This window comes from Amblyomma americanum, chromosome 11 (genome assembly GCF_052857255.1).
Source record: "Amblyomma americanum isolate KBUSLIRL-KWMA chromosome 11, ASM5285725v1, whole genome shotgun sequence".
Lineage (NCBI taxonomy): Eukaryota > Metazoa > Arthropoda > Arachnida > Ixodida > Ixodidae > Amblyomma > Amblyomma americanum.
The window spans coordinates 16,863,327-16,885,024 of NC_135507.1; the positions used below are offsets into that span (position 1 = coordinate 16,863,327).

Below are 21,698 nucleotides of genomic sequence, written 5' to 3' on the forward strand. Positions count from 1 at the left end.
TGCGGGGATACGATGGCTGCTGCTGGCAAAAGGAATGGGTTAAATGGAGAGACATGGGCGTGGCCTTTGCCCTACAGTGGGCGTAGTCAGGCTCATGATGATGATGAATTTTGAGAAATCTAGTGTGTCACGAGAGACTCTGCGTGAACATGGTGCTTATCACGACAGGCACTTCCTCCTCGCTGCAAAATTTTACGTATAAAATGCTTCTTGCGTTCGGACGACATACTTCCGACTGCCATAGAACATCAACGTGGTGTACCGAGCATTCAAAATTCCCGCAGCGATTTTGAGTCTTCGGGGCCACGCGGCACGTGGTGGCAGCTGTGCGAAATGCAAGTGCTAGAAGCGTTTGTCCAGATGCTTGGACGAACGTTTGTTGTTGTTTTGTGCTTATCCAGGTTGTCCTGCTTGAGGTGGCTCAAGAATCTAGTCAATGCATTGCAGATGTTAACAGCAGGAATCGTTCTTCATTTATATAATGGCTCTTAATTTATTTTACATTCCTGTAGCATTTGGACGGCTGAGCACCTCATTAGTACTATAGGGAGCAAAAAAACTCAATACAATGATATTTCTGAAATCAAAATGAGAGGAAAAAACCTTGATATTAGTATACGCGCAGGTTATGCTATATCATCCCCTTCCGTCACAGGTTATTATTCAGCGAGGAGAAATAATTTCAAAGATTAGATTTTTATAGAGACCGTACCAAGGCTACACCCTCCCTTATTATTATTAGGCAATTTTTCGCGGCTCTTTATTTTAATACAGTCACTCTACGCTGCATTCAACCGGACGCATAACTGACAACATCCCTCAGTGTATGTTCGTTGTAGTTCACGGCAAGAAAACGTGTCCGGTTATGTGAATGACACCGCATAAATAGCCTATATTGGCTCAGATATCTAAAAACAACTCGCTACGCTTTGTCGTGAGCCCTTCGGGCCTCTGCGCCCAGCACCACAATCCGAGCGCTTTCAATAACAGTTCGAGTACCTTACCTAACATTCGCGACGGCATTTGGATCGAACTTTGTCTATACCGAAAGTCTAGCGCGACAAACACAATGAACTACCACCAGCACTTTCTATCGAATGCCCTGCAGATCTAGAACGGCGCAACCAGGAGCAGACCAGGACCAAAGCGGGCGGAGTTCATGCTGCGGCGAATTTGCCTGGGCGAACCACGTCACATCTCCTTGAGGCTATGTCCAGCCACGGGCAGTCTCATACGCTGCGCGACCCCGTTGGGTGCGTCTTCGGCCCGCTCTTCGATGGAGGCGGACAGCTTCTGCAGGGCACGTCGCTGCTCCATGTCGTCGAAGCACGGAGGAGGCTTCCGGCCGTCAGGCGTCGAGTCGCACACGACCTGTGCCGAAGTTGCGTGCAGCGTTGCGGTGAGGTCCTTTCGAAGCACGGGGAGTTGGCATAGCGGCTTAGGCATATCATGGTGCCACACCGCACTTAAATGAGCGGAAACAGTGTACTAAGAGGAATAAGCGCAGCAACCCACACTCTAAACACGAGTACGTCTATATAGGAGTAAAAGCGGAGTAAGCCGTCCTCGCACACAAGAGGACAGTTAGTGCTCTTTTACTCCATTCTGTTTAGAGTGCACCTTAGCGCGATACAGATCACGTCGCCGAAGTTTACTGGTTATGGCTCTGCGCTCGGGGAAGCTGTTACGCGAAAACTGTAGAGCTTCTGATTTTTCACAGTAATGGACGTCAACGTCATATGTCTTAAGCGGAAATTTTCGAATCCAAATGCTGTCGAGTGATCCTCACAAAGGGGGACTTGAACAATTAGGAGCTTGCGAACCGGTCTGTGGAAAAGACAGGGATGTAGGAATAAAGACAGACCTGCAGCAAGTCGGTCTGCGCCATGGCCTGCTGCACGTCGTTGTGCACGCCGTTGATGAGGATCCAGGGCACGTAATGGTGCGGTGGGTCCAGGTTCCACGTGCGCTCACTCATCTGGTCCTGCGTGAGCAGTGACGAGGCGGGGCCGCAGCGTGGTTCAGCGATACATGGGCTTTTGAAAGTGGCCCCGAATGTCCGCTCACCACCACAGGAGACGATGTGTCTATGAGTTTCTGCCATCTTCGCTCAGAGTGCAGATATGAATAGCCATACTGGCACAAGGAGAGCCCACTAAGCAGCGAAAGGACATTACCTTACCAAACCAGGACATGATCACTGTCTCCCAAGCTCGTGTCGAGCTTTATTGCTTTGTATTTAGTTTTTTATTTGTTCCTCCAGCCAGCCACACTGGGAGCAGGAGTTCATAGCTCCTGCTGGGAGCAGGAGTTATGAATTCCTCCTCCCAGTATGGCAGTGCTTAAGAGTGTCTGAGTGGCGCCACTCTCATGTATTAAACCTTCCAGTTGCAAGACGGCACCGTGTTTGTCCTCCAGTCTTTTGGTCCCTATTTTTTTGCGCTGGTTATTTAAACATGAATGTATTCCAACTAGCCCAATTTTCCGTCCTAATAGTAAACTCAAACCGTACATGAGGATACAGATACTACGGATACACTCCGCCACAAAAATTCACAAGGACACTTAAATACCTTGTGCTGGCAAAGTGACGTCATTAAAAGCTGTTGATGCCTTACAGGAAGTGATGCCAGCCAAGGGAATTTATCCCATCTCGTGACGTCACTTCGCACCAGCCAATGGCCGACGGCGCATTTTTTTTCCGGGTCGGCTTTTAATGCTCTCCCATTAAAATCTTCTCTGCGACCGAACGTTGAGGGCCAGGGTATATGCGACCTGGATACTAAAGACGTGAGCGTAATAACGCCGTACCTGGAGCAGGCGTCCCTTGCCGCCCGTAGCGCATCTTTGAATGGCATTCCACTTGCGAGCAATGCCCCTGGCGCACTCCCTGCCTGCCTCGTGGGGTCGCTCGGCCAGCGACATGCACGTGACGAAGGCCAGCGACAGAATGGTGTCGTTGAAGATGTGATCAGCGCACGACTGCACCACGTTGCCGAAGCACTCCTCGGGCCCGTGTTGGCAACTGTACTTGGCCTCGGCCTCCTTGCCCTGACGGCTGCGGCCCAGGGCGAAGCGCTCCTCGCGACTCGCGCCGCCGCCACCGCTGCGTTGACGAGAAGACAACGAGTTCAGAGGTGCGGCATCGACGTAGAGTTGAGTCAGACGTGAAAGCTGTGCATTTCGAGCTGAATATGCGGAACACTAGTCGGTGCAGCCGTCCTAAAAACCGAGACAGGCAAACCTATCAAGGCACCACCTATGTAGGATGGCTCATAGCAGCGGTGCCATTTCAACAGGATCTAAACTTCAATCTGTCTGCCCCAAGTGGACGAAATTACAAAGGGTGTAGGCAGCATCGGTGACAAAACTCGGGCATTCGCAGGGCGCTCCTCACCATCGTACTATATGCATGGCCTTACTGTTGTACTGCGCACTCCTATCTGATATGCCTGTCTCTTCCAAATCACCGTGTTTTCATCGCTGCAGCTCACATTCACTGTCTGGACTTGGCAGAGAACCAGATATCCAAGCTACGTTGTGTATACGCATGGCAACGCACAACCACTTTAACTGAAGGCCCGCCACAGCCGATGGGACCAAGCCGCGGAGTTCGTCACAGCTTATGCTCAAGGCGCTTAGAACGTCAGCAGTACGATGTCTTAAGTAGTTTTATATGTGTCGGGGTCAGCGTACAGGGACTGCGTAGTTTTGTCAGAAAATATTTACACCACCCTTATAGCTAACCGAAGCTGGCACCAGCCCTAGTAGTTTGTTCTTCTGCAGCGCCCTCGGCAATATAAAACTTTAAAGACGCATTGTATCGCTCATTGATAAGTAGGGTAGACAAAACTTCTGACAGTCCTGCGAAGCCATAATTGCAATAATAGGTCTATGACAAAGACTAGTGCATCAGCTCTGGCGACATGCTCAGCTCAACAGACGAGGCGGCTGTGACGGCAGCGGGGAAGAAGCCCGCATGGAATTTTGCCGGCAGTTTAACCCTATTTCCCGATTGCGGCCACATGATCACAGCAGAAAGCCAATGAAATTACACTGCCGGAATTCTCTTTGTCAAGCTGCTTTGCTGGCCGAATGCCATGCACAAAAAACAGCTGCTGGCATCTGGCAATCAAACCGAACCCAACGAATCTCAGAATGATACTTAAAGGCGACACTCTCCCAGGGGGGGGGGGGGGGGGGGCAAATATTTATTTGTACCGTTTTCATTTTTCATTTATAAAAACAAAAACAAAAAAATCTGTTCTTCAGGGGCAGCTTTGCGTGTCACGTGGCTACCGCGAGCCAATCAACCAACGCTGCCGGCATCCCAACCCGACAGTTATTCTGCCGGCTGCCGGCAGGGTAGCCCCTTCCAAGCTCAGCGAGTTCACTGACGAAGACAGCAGCCCTATTGCATATGCCGCTCGCAGCATTTGCGACTGTCGGCACTGGCTTGGCTTACGTACGATTGCTGCTGCTGCTGTTGCTCCTTGAAGGCGTTGCCGAACGGTATCAGCTGGACGTCCATGAGGTACCCGACGCGGACGTACGTAGGCCACAGCTGCTCGGTGATGAAGGCGATGCTGTAGGGGCAGAGCGACTCGTAGTAGACCTGGATGCGCGTCGTCTTGGGAATTTGCGAGAAGTCGATGCGGCGTGACTTGAACATGCGGGCGCTGGCGATCGCGGCCAGCGCCGCTAGCCACAGCAGCGACAGCAGAAGGAAGCTGCCGCACGAACATGTGCGAGCCATGCCGCGCGCAACGGTGCCCCTGGCATCGGCTCCGCGGGCCCTCTGCGGTGAGGACCGCTTCGCGGCTGGTGGCGAGGGCCCCTCCCTGCGCCGACCCGTGGATCCCGGCGCTTGCTGGCGCTCCATGCGGGAATGTCGCTGTCGATGCGCTTCCGTGGCTCCTCCACTGCTATTAAACTTGTGTTTAAAGGAGATATTTAGAGGGCTGTATTGCGAAGACCTGTGGATAAAAGTGTTGTGAAGTTGTGAGCCGTATGACTGCTTTGTACGTGTTATTTATTGACGTGTGTGTTCTTCCATATCGGTGCGAAAGCAATACTCCAGACATAGCAACCCCGAGCAAGAATCTTGTCTTGTTTAGAGCATCGGAGTAACTCACGTAGGTAAGAGGGTGTGACGATGGAGAGCGAGAAACACAGTTGCGTGCAAACGCAGATGCCAGAAAGAAGAAGCGAAGAAAGGACACATGCTTCCGCGCGTCTACTCGATTTAACTACGTTTGATCCTTACAACGTTTTCCCTTTGTGTTTAGTGGATCTATTAAGAAGGTTGGATCGGGAAGAGCTGTGGATAAAAGTGTTGTAATTTCTGGATTTCATACGGCATAATTCTTCAGCAGAGTCCTTCAACGCTCCGCTGTTACATACGACTCTAAGCCGACTGTGGCAGTATTTAGTTTCCCTCCTGCTGTTAGACGGAGCACTTGTCTCCAGGCAAATCACACGACAGAGGTTTCAGTCCTCTTCACAAGTTCACCACAGCATGGCGGTAAGCTACTGGTTTAAAGAGAAACGCGTGGTGATATTCCTGTCTGTGTGCCTTTAATACATGCAAAGCTACCTGGACACGTAGAGAGACTTGCACGCATTGTAGGCAGAAACAGAACTTTTTCATGCCGCCTTTTTTTTTTCTACGTCCGCTTAGGAGTGTTCTTGCTAGTTGACGACGCATTCGCGGCCACATCATTTAACATCAGCAAGTCCGTAGTAGCCACTGTTTTCGTGGCGTCCTTTGACAGGCAAGCAGCGGGCACTGGTTCGGCAAACATGGAACAGACCAGTCCATAGAGGTCTGTGCGCGCCCTGTTCTCGATGTCCTGGCCCTGCTTGCCGTTGACCACGACGTAAGGAACGTGCCGGATCGCCGGCTGGTGCGAGGCCGTCTTTCGGCCCATCTTGAGGAGAAGCCTCGGGCCGGTCTTGGACGACGTGCAACGTCTCAGCGCCGCCCAGTCGACGCCAACGCGGGAGGCGCAAGCCCTGGCCGCCTTGTGCGGCGTCGCCGAGGACTCCATGCAGACCACGAAGGCAAGCAGCTTGTAGGTGCCCTTGAACAGCGACACCGCGCAAGCCTGGATCATGTTGCCGACGCACTCGCGACGCCCATGCTGGCAGGTGATCTCGGTGACCATCCGACCCCCCTTTCCCACTGTCTCCTTCCTCTTGGCCATGCCGAAGGGTATCAGGCGGACGTTCAGAAGGCCGTTCAGTCGCAGGTAGGTCGGCCACAGCTGGTGGGTGATGAACTTCTGACTGTAGGGGCAGTGGGTTTCGTAGAAGAGCTGGACCTTGACGCGGTTCGGTGGCCGGCCTCCACTCGAAGACGCGGTGGGCGTGCCGGCGGACAAGACGAAAGAGCATACCAAGGCCAGGCAGGCCACTGCGATCGCTCGGAGACTCGAAGTCATGGCTCCTCGTCGTCGTTCTTGATACCACGTGCTTGGTCGCGATGGTTTCGCAGGGGCAGTGCTACCGTTTTCAATATTTGTTGTAGAGCTGGCGACGTTAAGTGTTGTATAGGAATAAAGAGACGATTTTAGAAATTTTCCAAACCTAGGACAACTTTACCCAGGGAGAGAGAGAGAAAACTTTTATTTAGAACACATTAACTCGCAGGAGCCGAGCGGTCGGGGCCCCCAAGTCCATGGCTCCACTGGCGGCAGCTGACTTGCGGTCTAGCTGGATGATATAGGCTTGCTGGTCCAGGTTGTCGCTGGTCACGGCCTCCTCCCACTGCTCGTGTGTCGGGTGTGGCACTATTAACTGTTTCTCCGGTTTGTCCTGGCATTCCCAAGATGTATGGTAGAGAGTGGCGCTTGCTCCGCACCAAGGACAATAACTTGGGTATTGTTTGGGCCTGATCTTGTGTAAAACGTAGCTGATGTTCCAGAGAGTCAGCCCTGTTTATTCATGTGACCCAAGAGGGTCTCAGAGTGAGGACTGTTTAAAAGAGTGAGGGCGAGTAGCGATACAGGGGAGCATAGGAGAGAGCAAGATTACTGGAAGCTTATACGACAGGAACTATATGACGAAGTTTCACCGGAGTAGACTTTGTCAGAGTTGTATTATGTCGTAACTGCAAACTCTGGCGTTATTAATAAATTACTTTTGTTCATTTAGTGACTGGTTTTAATGTGTACAAGAAACACTGTGGTTATGAGGCACCCCTTAGTTGGGGGCTCCGTATCGATATCACTCAGTTGGGAGTCCTTTAATGCCAGACGGTCAAGTTGTCTCGGAGTTCTTCTGCGAAAGCAGTACTACTTTACCTTCTCCTGCAACCTGGTGTCTGTTGAAGTGAAGCCTCCAGCTCAAGCCAGGAGCCTCCACCTCCAGCCTACAGAAGCGCCACCCAACAAGAACCTCCCCACTGCCCTTCTCCTTTAGCTGCACTATAAACATTAATACGCCTTTATGGGAGCATAGCGCAATCTCTTTTACAAAAGGACATGCGCTAGAGTACAGCTTACTCCGTTTTTACTCCTTTGTCTGTAGAGTATAGGAGACCTCTCAACCCATCCAACGTCACCCTTGATCCACCATCCCACCCCACTCCAGCCCACCTTCACCCATCCCCTACCCACCTTCCTCCGCCTACCACAAGGCCTTCTACTAGCTGCCCCCCCCACACCGGAAAACAAAAGATACGACGAAATCGAATTCAAAGAAGCTGTGGGAAAGTCAGCAGCCCTACAAAACCCCGACCACTCAGCAGCCACCTCCCCCCCCCCCCTTCCTACTAGGTGGCTGCCCACCCTCCCACGGCCACATTCGAACCATCTGCGCCCACCATCAAAACATTCTCTCAGCTGTGTTCAGCCTCGGCTTGGAGTAAAACCTTTCAGTAGAGTGAAAGCACCGAAGTGATCACCGATGGTGAATCCGACTGCTTTCGCAGAGCCGTCGCATCCGATGCCTGATCATCCCGTAATATTTCATTTTATTTTCTGTCAACAGCTCTTTATACTGTGCAATGCGTTGTAACGAAAGGGCTTTTAGTAAGATCACTAGTGCTACGTAGTGAATGCTTCGGCACTGCCCCGCGGGTGTCCGTCGCGCCACCGCGTTAGTGCGACAAACACGCGGAAGGAAATGCGTGGCAAACTTCTACTTGAACAAAAAGTACTGATGCATCAGTATTTCAGGCCAAAAACCGTTAAAAAGGTCTTGCAAGACAAATCAGCAGTGCAGTCTGATTATTAAGCGTAATTACAAACTGTTTATGTACGTAAAATACATTTATTCTACCCATATACGGATACGCCATACAAATCTGAAGAGTTTCTTCGCACTTAAGGCTATCGCTATTGTTTCGCCGCTGGCGGCAGCGAAATGTCTGAGAGTCCACGTCGGCAATGACCTTTAATTTCAGAAACATTTACAGTCTTTAAGAGTCAGTTGTTTGTCTGACGGGCGTTGCCTGTGTTTTTAATACATGCATGCATGCATCCTTTCCTCTGGATCGGTGTTTTAGTTGAGCGCATAGTCTCTCGTCCAGCTTTGAGTACTAGGTCTGCCACAGCTGCACAGTTGACGAATGCCTTTTTTAAGGGCACATGCCTCTCGCTGTAAGCGAAGACGTGGACAGCGAAAGGGGCTGCCAGCAAGACTGCCGTGTGGCTGTCGCGTGTATCGCGAGCAATAGTCAAGCTCTGCGTCAAAGGTTACTTGTTTGGAATGTTTTACCAGCGTAAAGCAAGGACACTTACACAAGCAGACAGAGCAGTCGCTGGTTCTGACCGCTCCTCGTCTATCTCTGTCTTTTGCGTTATTGCAATGTTACAAATTTCGATTCAGCAACACGCTTAGCATGCTGCTTTAACTGAAGGCTACCTTTAATGCGATGTCATTAGAAACCCTACAGGAACAAGATGCGTCGTCGCTCACAAAATTTGCCCTTTGGCGGGAGGGTATACTTCACCAAACAGGAGCATTCCCATTGGCTGGAGGGGAGTTACGTCTGGAAGGAAATGACGTCACTTCTGGTAAAGGCACCAACAGCTGCTATGCTATCACATTGCCATCAGATAATGAAGCGAGGTGTCCCTGTGAATTTTTCACCCCTTGCTTGTTTATCGTGCCTGTGCTGTGGTCTAGGGCTGACCTGTCCGTCGAATCACCTTGATTGGCAGAGTAGCGCTCGCCATGTGCTTCATTGACGACATCCATGACGTCTCTTCATGACGTTGTTCTGCACTCCACTCTTTTTTTATAATGGCCCTCACGTCAGCTTTCCAGAGCGGTGCTTGCGGCTTCTGCCCTTTTCCTGCCTGTATGGGACATGCAGAGAACCGAGGTGCTTTTTCGAGGCCTTTTTACGAACGTTTTTGTTTAGTTTTTTTTAATTTTTTATAAAAATCTTTTCTGGTCCTTTCTGGTAGTTTTTGCAGAGTAATTCCCACTGGTTCCACCTTCTGGGCCGCAGTTTCTTCATTGAGAGGCAGAATTGAAAGACGAAAATTGACGTTTTGTAATCCCGACCAGAGGCTGAAGCCATCCCACCGCCAATGTACTGAGAATGACCGAACGGTTTAATTAATAGTTATTTAATAATGAACTTCATTCAGGTTTTGCGTGCCACCGCAGAAAGATGATGAGTGGTTATTGATGACATGAGCTGTTCATTGCGCAGATACTCGTAGCCTTTTCCGCCTAACGAGAAGCCTGCACACTTCAGATGTTCGGTCATCTTGCGAGACAACTGGAAAGACGGTTGCGCGAGATTCAAGCCTTAAAGTAGGTGAGGCAAAATAGGCGCCCTAGTGGCATTAGTTCAACTTAAGGGGTGAGTTATACCAATTGATACCCTATAATGTGTCATAATAGAGATGAGAGTTGCAGGGCGAAAAAAAAATGTGTAAGCTGTAGCATCGAACCTGACTGGTGGATGCCGCGCTCAGCAGCAGGCTGATGAACGATATAGACACAACATAAGTGGCACATCGTAGTGACATGAAAAAGCGAAAAATATTGATAAAGTATTTGAACGGCGATATTTCCAAAGGTACATTTCATTTCCGATTACCAATGATATTTCCAACCACGAGTGTCCAACATTTACAGTGATCCGTAATATTTATTCCGTACATCCATAAACAATTTTTTCATTCCGACAAAATAGCATAAACCTCGTGTTATTTGCGTTAAGAGATCCTTTTTTTCACGTTCTTAGAATTGAGCTTTCTAATGCAGCATTGCAAAATTATTAATCTTAGCCCTCTAAGAGCCCACAGCTGGTGTAACATTTTACACCATAAAATATGGTATCAGCATGAAGAGACAAAAAACGCACGCTGTACGTTGCCCGCGAGGTCGGTGTGGTATATCATTACGCTCTACTGTGGAAAGCACTACTGGCCCGACTGGACGCTGTATTAACGGCGACAGCTTAAGAAAGCTGTGTGTAGTAGTTCGTGCCTCGATTGGCGGAGGACATTTGGCTGACCACGGTCGTCATTGCGCGTACAAGCCAGCGCCTGCGAGGCACTTTTCAACCAGACACGCGTATTGCGCAAATTTTGACACACAGACAAGCCGAGCCCGAAAATATTCGAAGGATTCTGTATTCTCACCGTTAGAGACAACTGCGTCAGTGGTAGTTTTGTGGCACTTCTGGTTTCTGAAGAAACAACTGGATTGTCTAAGGTGCTATAAACCCAGGTTATCTATGCACGGCGCGTTCGTGAGATAGTGGGGAAATAAAGAGACAAGAGATAAACGATAATGAGCAAAACAAGTTATGCTGAAACCATTACGATTTCTTTTTTAGGCGATTGCCATTTTCTTGTCTCCAAGTTGTTTTCCTCCTACACCACGTATTGTTTGTTAGAGTTCCGTGATAAAATAAAATTTAGTTGAAGTGCAGCGTTTGTGTTGTATACTCTTCCAACGCGCTTTCAACTTCGCCCTGGTACCAAGTTTCGGTGCGTGTGAGCGTGTGTGCGTGCGCACTCATCCACGCCATCGATCTAATACGCACTGCTGTTCATCTTGTTCTTAATCGCTTTCGAAAGACTATTGTACAAACACAGATGAAGAATCGGGAGGCGAGACGTCAGCACCATGTTCTTTTATTTCTTTTACCACATTTCGCTCCCCAGCGTTCATCATCAGTCAAGGCCAGAATGACATGTTCTGGTGGCCGCAGTCCGTGTTTAGGGCTCCTTATTGTTCGTTTTGTGAAAGTAATGTGCGTCATCTGGTATGGAATTCCAGAACCCGTACATCTCAGCGGAAGATGCAGCCAGAGAGAACCGCAGGCGAGATAACTTGAAAATTCCATTGCAGTTCTGTTAGTTTAGTCTCGTTCTTCATTTCCTTCCATTCGTTTGCCGTCAAAGGACAGGATACGTAAGAAAGGATAAAACTACAAAAATACAAAGGATACGTTCACAAAAATAAACTAAACGTAAATGTGAAAAACGTAAATTTCGTTTTTCCAGTGAGCTCTTGACCAAGACGTGATGAATTGTACTTTTTAGTGACATGGAGAAGTTCTTCCATTTGTTACTGGCTGGAGTTTTGTTCTTCTGCCGTCCTGAAAAACGCCATTGGTTGCGGCTTACGATAAAAATGAAATAGAATTAAGGAGAAAATATTCCTGTTATGCTGGTGCAAAAGTGCTCAGCGACGAGGCCTAACCATGCGCCACCACAGGAACGTGGCGATTCAAGTTTTCAGCGCAGCTGCATTCTCTTCCTCTCTCTCAATTGTCTTCCTCTCTATTCGCACAGCGGGCAATGCGGAAGGCAAAAGCTGTAAAATTTCGACCTAACGAGGCGACGTCTGGTTAAGTCTCGGCAAGACGTTAGCACAGGGAAGGTATACATGTACTAGTCGCGTCAAAAGTAATCGCAAAATATTTGCTGTGCCGTAAATTCGCTGGTATCTGTTACAGTGCAAATTTGAATGCAGAGAGCGCGTTGGCGCACATATGCTGCATTGAAACGCTCGCATCCATAGAGGTACAGTACGCTTCTTCTCAAGGCTTTAGAACGTCCCGTTTTACTGTGCATTTTTACCCAAATCTCATGAACCGTTTACTTGTAACGCGAATTTTATGTCGAATTAAATTGCCAATTCCTAAACAAGCCCCTCAGATACGCGGCAGAAGCCAAACCCGCGTCTGCCATGGTTTTTCTTTTCGATATCTGGTGGGCATGGTGTTCTGGAACTTATTTCCAGGACATGATCGGTACAACGCATGACTGCCGCTGCTGCTGGTGTCGCGTCTACGCGTATCGTATTGACCAGAATCTACTGACGAAGAGCTGTCATACAGAGATATGGTTGCTGATGCATAGTTTCGATTTCGGCACTGCTGAGTGTCAGATATTGTTCCTATTTTCAAGCTATCACTGATAATCATTACTCCTTTTTGACAAAAATTACTATGGAAAATTTCTTCACGACCTTTTCAGCGTGCTCGTCTCCTGTATGCGCGACCTTGGAATCGGAAAGCCGCTTGCTGCATCGGCCACATTTCGTAACTACGCCTCCCGAGGAACAGCGAAAGAAAACGACACTCACCCTCTCCTCTTTCTTCCATAAAACACGTCATAGCACTTTTTCAAGTACACGTCCTAAGACGAGACGCAGTACAAAACCAGTCCAAGTATTCCAGAATGTACACAGCAGTGCCATCTGTGCAGTTTGCGTAGCAGGTGCTGGGCACCGAAGCGAGGACTGCAATCTACCCACTCCGCCACCACAACAGAGGAAATCTGACTGACTGCGCGGTTTTGTTTTAGTGCGAAAGCACTCATATGTTCACCAACACTGGCCAAGAATATTTTCACCGTACATACGATCTTGTGCCGTTGGCTAGCAACCCAAGTTACTACCCGAGCTTGCCTGAGTTACTCGGGTAAGCGCGGGTACGGTCGTAGGAGCGGCGCCCCATCTGCGCGAGAGGTTGCTCGGGAAGCGAAACATGTAACGCACAATCCCTACCGGCGGTTGTGACAGGAATAGCCACCTGCAAGTGCAGTGCCGCATCTCTTAACCGCTGAGCCACTGCGCTGGTTGTGGTATGTGGAGTAGCCGCCATCTATGAATGTTAAACAGAGAGTGACCAATTCTGCATACATGGGCATTAACCTACTAAAGATATCAAGTCGTACCCTTCAGGCGGAGTTTAAGTGTCCCCTACAGTTGAAGAATGAGCGCCTGCTATCGCATGTCTACTCGGTTCAGCTACGTTAACTGAACTTGTCTACAATAAGTTACTCCAACGATAAGTTCACTACTTCTTTCTATTCTGCTTGGCACCAAGATACACTATTTCTTAACTGTTTGGTTGCTGGCTTCTGATACCTGTCCAAGAATAATGCTTGTGCTTGCCCTCTTCAAATTATTTAGGCATTTCCGATGCGCATTTTAAGTGTGTCCAAATGTATCGTCTCTTAGAATTGTAGCCTCTGATGTTTGATCAAAATGAATGTCTATCCCTACTCTATCCCGAATATTGAACCAAATATTCGATGCACAGCTAATGTGATTGCAGCTGTTTTACTGTACTGTCAAAATCGCGCCCAAGGAGATAGGTTATGCATACACGGATCCAGCCATTTCATACGTTTCTTTTTTTTGTTTTTTCGAAGGAGACAATGACCGCGAGGCGAAAGCGGAGTTCGTAAGGTACGCATGGCTTACAGTACAAGAGTAGGCCTCTACTCCGGATGGAGAGATGGCAAATAGATTAAGTCCTTCAATTTTGTTTGTGTTCGTTTTTTGAGAGCGAGTCACGAGCACGCAGCCGGCTTTGAAACAGTTGGTTCTTTATTCCAACACCTGAACGGTCATAGCGACCACTACATGGTCGGTCTCGAGGCTTTGGCACAATCAGCTGTTACAACATGGTACTGTTAAGTAGTCGCAGCAGTGTTTATACAAAAAAATACCACAGCCGTTACAGCGTTATGAGTTGAGTTCATAACACTTCAGTTGCAAAAAAGGGACCTGTAAATAGTTGCCTATAACAGTTTACCACTATGTTACACACTCAGTGCCTCTGTCCCGCCGTAAAAAAGCTAAAAGGAGGTTTGGTTTTGTTATTGCTACATCGCACATCTGTGAGGAAAAATACTTTGATGATAAGCTTCTAGTGTTTAAAAACAACTCTTGCGTTTTATTCTCGACAGGCATACGTTCAACAAGGAAAAATGACCAACTTCTAATACGTTATTAGAGGTGGATTTCAAGCTATATGTAGCTTTTATATACAGGTCAGAGTGCCGCAAAGGCATTAAAGACAGGTGGCTTTATCCTATTTACTACCGAGTCAAAATCATTGTCACAACCCTTGCCGATTATAAGAGTGGCTATCACTCGGCCATAACTGTCGCTCACACTCTCTCAAAGTCATATAAGTTCTGACATTCCTATTGGTAGTGCGACAAACACATTCAGTTTCTTATTCTGAAATCTCTATTTACACAATGAAATCAACTTTTTTTGCTCTCGTCCAACTCCCCGCCTTTTACCCCTCATCCCGTGAGTGGAGCAGCCAAATGGGCATTGCTTGATTAGCCTTCTTCCCTTCCCTTTCTTCTGCTATTTTTACCCTGCGGGGAAAAGAATGACTGCGCTGACATAATATAGAATCGCCCCGCCTTCCTTCCGGCCCCTCCTCCGTCAAGATGGGTGGCAACAGTTTAAGGCAGGGAAAGAGTGGCTTAGATGCATAATTATAACGTTTATACGGTCTTTCTCTAGATCATGGTGTCCCTCGATTATTAAAACCTCTCATGTTCTGCTGTCGTTCTGATGTCACATCCGGTCGCTGATGTGGAGCAATTAAGACAATAGGAAAGTAGCTATTCGGTTCCATCGGGACGAAGCAAATACTGTGTAAAGCAAACAAAATCATTACGCAGCAAACTCTCAACAAGCTGTGTCACATGGCTGTTTTCTTGAAGCATGTGAGCGCACCTAACATGTATTCTTGTTGACGTGGCAGTCAGAAGTTGTGATCCTTCACGCTACGAAAACCAGATGCCTCAATCAATACGATCTCCCGTGCGGAACTGTTTTTTAACGATGCATTTCACGTTCAAACAGCAAGAGCATTGCCAGTTGGTGTGAATGCATAATAACAAACTACCCAGGACATCGGCCGCATGTGTATAGAAGCTATCGAGCCATCCTATTACGTCACTGTGCTATCCCTGCTGTCCGTGGCCTTTCAGAAGCGATTAGCACCCTTTCGACAGCCTGGAACTTGGCAGCTCAAGCTTGGATGTGCCGTGGAATTCACTAAATGGTCAGCCTGCTTTTTTCAGACACTATTTGCTTTTGACAGAGACGAAGCCACAGGACAAGGGGAACCAGCCCTATACCAAGAAGAAATGATTGAATTGCAGTCCCTGTACTTTCTGTACTGTTGAACATTGTGTCGGTGCTTCTCGTGAGCGACGGACGACAGTCTGTACTAGCTCTCACAATTTGTTTTAACTGATATTGAAGATGACGCTGTAGCTCTCACCAACAAAAAAAAAATAGGAGAGGCCGAGCTTTCAAAGCAATTCCCAAGTAATAACTGGTTCATTCCTGTCGCTTCCGTCATTCTGATTCCCGCAAGCGGGAGATAAAAAAAAAGTGGTTAAAGAAAAACGCACCACTTAAACGTGTCAATAGCTTTGATAATTCGACCCACGATCCTCTGGCGGAAGCCGCAGCTCTCTCTTCACTGGCCACTAATTGTGAGAGAGAGTACAGATGAGGCGGTTTCACCTCCTGCGCCTCCTCCTGCCCATGCTGGCGGAGCAAGGCGTCCGGCTGTACTCATTGTACGGGACGTGTTCGCACATGAGCCTCATCATATTCTTCTGGGCGTAGTACTCGACGTAGTTGTCCATCATCCCGTCTACAACGATCAGAGGCACACGGGCGACGTACGACTGTATCCTCCAGGTCTGCAGTGCCACTTCCACGATGTATTTGGTGCCGTGCTTGGTGACGCACTCCTGGACCATGGACCACTTGACGCTGGTGCCTTTCACGCAGTTTGGACCTGCCAGGTGCGGCTGCGAGTTGCTGGACATGCAGGCCAGGATCTTGACGGCGGTCATCTGCTCCTTGGCGACGTGAAGGACACACGTCTCCAACATGTTTCCAGTGCATTCGTTGTTCCCGTGTTGACAGGTGATGTGAGGATTTTTGGCTGTGACGTTGTCGATGTGAGCCTTGCCGAAGGGCAGGATCGTGAGGTTCATAAATTCTTTCATCTTTAGGTACGTGGGGTAGAGCTGGCCATAGATGAACCGTCGGCTGAAGGGGCAGTGGGACTCGTAGACGACAGTGACTTCGACTTTCTTTATCGAGACCGAGATTTCGTTGGACACTGTGGGGGCAGGTGTCGTAGTCGTGGTGGTCGTAGTCGTGGTGGTCGTCGTGCTTGTGGTCGTTGTCGTCATTTGAGTCGGTTTTAACGTGTCTGCATTGATCACTTGGACGTGCGCTTTTTTGTAGCCCTTTTCCCCCACATGTCCGGGTCCTTGGTCGTTGTCGTCGGTTTCGGAGTTCTCCCCGTTGACAGAAACGGATGGACCAGGCGCTCCTGTCACTAGCTCCGCTGCACAACACATGAAGAGCAAAGCCAAAACACCACGGCTCAAGGAGCCTCCGGCGCGAGCGCGCTTCATAATCCAACCTGCCCGGTGAAGACGCCGCCGACGCGCAACTATCGCCTACAACACACACGGACGCTTCCCTCGGGCACAATGAGCCATCGATTTCGAAGCTGTCGCGAACGGCGACCAAGCGCGTACACGTAGGAAGTGACGTTCTGTCACGTCACTTCCTCCAGGACACCAACCGGAGAGATCGGTTTTGCCCTCAACAATGCTGGATCCAAGGAGCTCGAAAGAGCGAAGAGCGAAACAGTGCACAGCGCGCGTCGGTGGAGCTGACATTTAGAAGGCATGCGCTCGCCGCTTGGATAAGGCAAGGACGAGAAAGAGAGCGTTTTTTTTTGTATAAACTCAAGCGCGCCGTTTCGCTGCAATGAACCTTGACCTCTATGCTTCTGAGAGGAACGCAGCTGTCTTCCGCGTGTCTTTAAAGCATCGCTCGAGCGCAGCCATTTTCGCACTCCAGGCGGCTTCACCGCGTCGGTCGGTTTGTTTCTGGCTGCTCGATCTGAATTTCTATTATCTCCACACCCTTTGCCTTTACTGTCGTCATTCTACTATTTCGGTTTACCAGTAGATGCCAGCAGGTCTCTAATGGTGAAAACAAGAATTTGTCTAGGTCTTACTCTGGATTAAAAAAAAAAAGCTATATCTGAGACTAGTACAAAGCCATTTTTGCACGCAGGCTATGATCCCAGGCGGACACGATGTAAAAGAATAAATTTCATAGTTTGTCTCCTAATCAACCGCAATCAGTTAATAAAAACTTCAGTCACTACCGTTAGCGTGCAGTTTGTATTGGAAACTTGAGGACCCTATTTGTCAGAATTCTCGGACCATATTCGTATTCAGAGATGTAGACTTCCAAATTTGCAACTCAGTTCTATGTACTTATGCTTGCAAGGCGGTGATGATCGGCACAAAACACTGCATTTCTTTGCGCATGGCATTCCGTCCATCAACAGGTATAAAAAATATTAAAAGATTAAAATTATTAGTTGACTGAAAACATCACTCTGGATGTTCGTACATCATGTCCTCTTATTTCATGCGATGTGTTCAGCTTTGTCTACATGAAAAACAAATTTTCTGAGAGGGCTTCTTTTCGGGCAGAAATCGGGTGTCACCCGATTTGTAAGAAATTTTCTTGGGGTTCAAAAATCGAGTAAAATCAGCTTCCACTCAAAAACGAAGGGCCCTCGAAGAGTTTGATTCTTGAGTAAACCAAGCATTAGGATTTATTGATGGGTTTGATATCGCTTTCACAGCAATGCGAAGTAACACGGCTGCAAGAAAAGGCCGACATGCCAAAACGCTGAACTGCAATTTTATTTTTAAAATCGTCGAGCCACCAAACATGTACCCACGAAAAAAAAAACCACCATGAGGCCAGAAGAGCTTGACATGTTGCCGAAGGGCAGTGACAAAAAGAAGCAGGCGTGAAGCGAGAGAAAAAAAAGAAACAGAAGTACTGCAAGCTCTGCCAACATCCGGGGAATGGCCACTGTAAGTCGTAATGCACTAAACATCTCCAGAGACACAACCTAGGAGGCAGGTGGGCCACGTAGATTGGATAGCCTTGTGGCGTCATCACAACCTGCCCGCCCGATAGTGAGCAGACAACGCACCATGGAGGGTGGCAGTGAAATTAATTAATGGTCGAGAGAGGTTGTTCAGTCGCAGCAACCTGGGTGTTACAAGGCCCACCGCTGGGAGAACCTGCCAACGCAGGGCAGTGGCACATCGCTTAACCGCTGCACCACAGCGCCAAGAGTGGCATGAAGACTCCCAGAGGTCAAGAATGTGAAGTAGAGAGTGAACAATTCTGCACATATGGACATTAACCCATTAACGCTACCATGTTATACTCTTAAGGCGGAACTTAAGTATCCCCTCCCCTTTTTAATGCAACAGTATTAAAAGCCTTATCGGGAAAAAAAAATGTGTCATTGGTCATAAAATTCCCCATTGGCGGGAGGAAAACGATGCCACTTCCGGTAAAGGCATCAAAATCATCTGATGCTATCTCGTTTCACACACACATATTAATCAGATGTCCGTATGAATTTTCCTGTTCTGCTGTACCTGAAAACAGTTATCGAAAGCTATATCCGATCGTGCTGATATGATCATCTTTTTTTGATCGACACAGCTCTGTGAATTCGTGAAAATTAGACTGCTCTATTGCTGAAACAAAAACATTAACAAACAATAAACAAAATAACAGTAACAATAACTATAACAAAAATAACACATCCAAGCCATATATCTTGCTTTGGCAGCTGTTCCTGCCTATGATGTCAGAGCTCATATGAGGAATCGCTGCTCAGCAACCATCAGCCTGTAAACAACAGACTGAAACAATTGCCATATTTGTTTCATGCCATAGCGAGAGGAGACGTTGCAAACAATTGCATTTTTAGTTTAGTTGAACGTCTGTCTGTCTAAACATCTGCGCGCTCGGCAAGCGGGCATGCATCGATTTGAATAAGTTTTTCTTTGTGCCCTTATTTCCTTTCTCTATTATTTTTGTCTGTTTGAACGTTACTTGGATCAGTTATGCAGAAGAACGCATCTTAATACATGTGATGCACAAACTTTCGCTAGTGATATGCTGTTCACAATGAGAATCATCATTATGAAGAGTATATCGCCAAGGAAGTGTTTGTGTTGAGACCAAATACAAATTTCACCCTACTGAAAGTTAATGCAACAGCTATCAGTTTTAAATACTAGCCATCGATAAATATCGATAACAAGTGACATTAATAGTTGCTCCGTTTCGCCTTCCTCTGGTTTGCTACCTACACATAATGAGACCGTCTACTATAAGGACCACATGAAACATGCACAACTTGATCACAATACCTCACCATTCGCATTCTTTACAGCGGACGTGTACCAGAATAGCCACAAAGAATTCGTATCATGAAGGAGTTAAATGCGAAATGTTCCTTCACAACACACAATGTCGCACGCAATCCAATCAGCGTCTATTATCTTGTATAGGTTGCATTTTGCGAGATGCTAGAAATTTCCTTCTCTTTAATGCACATTGAATTAAATGGATATAATTTAGAAAACTATTTTGAACGTGTCAGGTAAATATTCACAAATATGTAGACGAGGTGTTGTCTTGACGAGTTAAGATATTCCTAAAAACAGCAGCCTGAAGATAATAGACGATTTTAGAAGTGAAAACTATTGGCAGTGAATAGAGTTCAGCACCGCGTATAATCAGTCGATATGAGCTGGTTGTCGGTATTTTTTCAGCATCAGATGGGCTTAGCAAGAGATACAATGACGTAGAGTGCAGCGGACGCTTACGTAAATAACGAAAAGGAATTTGTCGAAAGTATGCAGTAGCGACGAATGCAACTTGTGGCATTTCTCTCGTGTATTCTTTTGCCAGAGGAGTAAGGCCCTAGATAAGCATATTAAAGCAACAGCTTCACCAGCGCCATCTTCGAAATTTCAGGCAAACTGCTCCGAGAGGTGCCACTGATTCCTTGTAAACAGCTCCCTGTCTTTTCCTAACCGCCGCATAACGCACGTGTTTGAAAAGAGGTGGCGCTGGAGGCAACGTTTCGTAATTACAGCTGTAACCCTCATTTTTTTTTATCTTTCAAAGCTGTGTATGAGGACGTATTTATGATCTGGGGAGGTACTTGCGTCGCTCCATGCGATGTTCCTTGTTATGAGAAACAGCTGCGACTGGCTGTCGGTGTGCCTTCAGATGCGCTTGATTTATTCAGCGTCAACCATAACACAAAGTGCAGCTATTGCTAATAAGGCATCAACTCCTGAAACCTGACAAAAAGCTTCGTATCTTAGTTGTATTGTTCTTGTCCTCCATGTACATCGCACGTGTCAAGCTTTCTTCAAAAAACAGTAAAAAAAACAGCGCATCAATCTACATAAAGCGGGTGCCACGTATAGAACGTAGCAGAATAATTTGGATGATATTCTGCGTAGCACCTGGAACCTTACTTTATAATGGCTCTATTCATTTTTTTCGTCTTCTCATCACTATCATTACACCGCAGGCTTGTGACATAAAATGCCCCTTACATCTACTTGGTCTATCACGTTTATTAGTTCATTACTCTTGCAAAATGTTCATTACTCTGGCAAATTAGTTCATTACTCTTGCAAAACTCTTGAAAAAGCACCTTCGATGGTTCGCGGATGAATGCCGATAGGCAGCAGTTTGTTAGCGAGAAGATGTAGCTTTATTGTTGTTTTTTTCTGTGAAAGCGCCGGTGAACCATCGCATGTGCCACGACATAACGGCTCTTACATTGTTACATACAGTCTCCAGACCACTCCGATTTATTAAGTGCGGGACGTATGTAACTTTCCTCTTCAGCACATTTCTCCAAAATTCTGCTCCCGTGATGCTGTCAACATCTGACCTCAACGCCGCGGTGGATCAGTGCTTAGGACGCTCGGATACTAAGGCGGAGGACACGGGTTTAATTCCAACTGCGGCGGCCACCGTTTCGATGGAGGCGAAACGCAAAAGTCGCCCGTGTTCTGAGCAATGTCAATGCATGTTAAGGATCCCCAGGAGGTCGAAATAATTCCGGAGCCCTCCACTACGGCACCTCTTTCTCTCCTTCTTCTTTCACTCTTCCTTCATCATTTTCTTCGCGATGTGGTTGAGGTATCCACAGAGAAGTGAGACACTAACCACGCATTTCATTGTCCTCAAAAACCAGCTGTACTGCATAAAGAAACAAAACACTAAAGGCGCCCGTGTTCTGTGCGATGTCAGTGCACGTTAAAGATCCCTAGGTGGTCGAAATTATTCCTGAGACCACCACTACGGCCCTTCTTTTTCCTTTCTTCTTGCACTCCTTCCTTTAATCCTTCTCTTACGGGGCGGTTCGAGTGCCCGCCGAGATATGTGAGAGTGTTACTGCGTCATTTCGTTTCCAAAACCAATATTTATAGTGTAAAATGAAGTTGTTTCAAATCTTGGAGTCTGATCTGCCGCGGTGCGAACCTAAAATTACCAGTAAGCACCTA

The 21,698-nt window shown here is 47.6% G+C and overlaps 3 protein-coding genes across 3 annotated transcripts; all 3 read right to left on the reverse strand.

The window, feature by feature from the left end:
• Positions 1–526: 526 nt before the first annotated feature.
• On the reverse strand, positions 527–4,874 carry LOC144109938 (gamma-interferon-inducible lysosomal thiol reductase-like). Its single transcript, XM_077642709.1, has 4 exons — positions 4,470–4,874; positions 2,812–3,088; positions 1,865–1,984; positions 527–1,371 (listed from the first exon to the last, which is right to left on the reverse strand). The coding sequence occupies exons 1-4, from the start codon at positions 4,754–4,756 to the stop codon at positions 1,192–1,194; spliced, it is 864 nt and encodes a 287-aa protein (XP_077498835.1). The 5' UTR covers positions 4,757–4,874; the 3' UTR covers positions 527–1,191.
• Positions 4,875–5,436: 562 nt separating this feature from the next.
• On the reverse strand, positions 5,437–6,458 carry LOC144110375 (gamma-interferon-inducible lysosomal thiol reductase-like). Its single transcript, XM_077643230.1, has one exon. The coding sequence runs from the start codon at positions 6,441–6,443 to the stop codon at positions 5,667–5,669; it is 777 nt and encodes a 258-aa protein (XP_077499356.1). The 5' UTR covers positions 6,444–6,458; the 3' UTR covers positions 5,437–5,666.
• A 7,339-nt stretch (positions 6,459–13,797) lies between these two features.
• Positions 13,798–17,211, reverse strand: LOC144110023 (gamma-interferon-inducible lysosomal thiol reductase-like). The gene has a single exon (XM_077642827.1). The coding sequence runs from the start codon at positions 16,677–16,679 to the stop codon at positions 15,765–15,767; it is 915 nt and encodes a 304-aa protein (XP_077498953.1). The 5' UTR covers positions 16,680–17,211; the 3' UTR covers positions 13,798–15,764.
• Between the last annotated feature and the right edge of the window lie 4,487 nt (positions 17,212–21,698).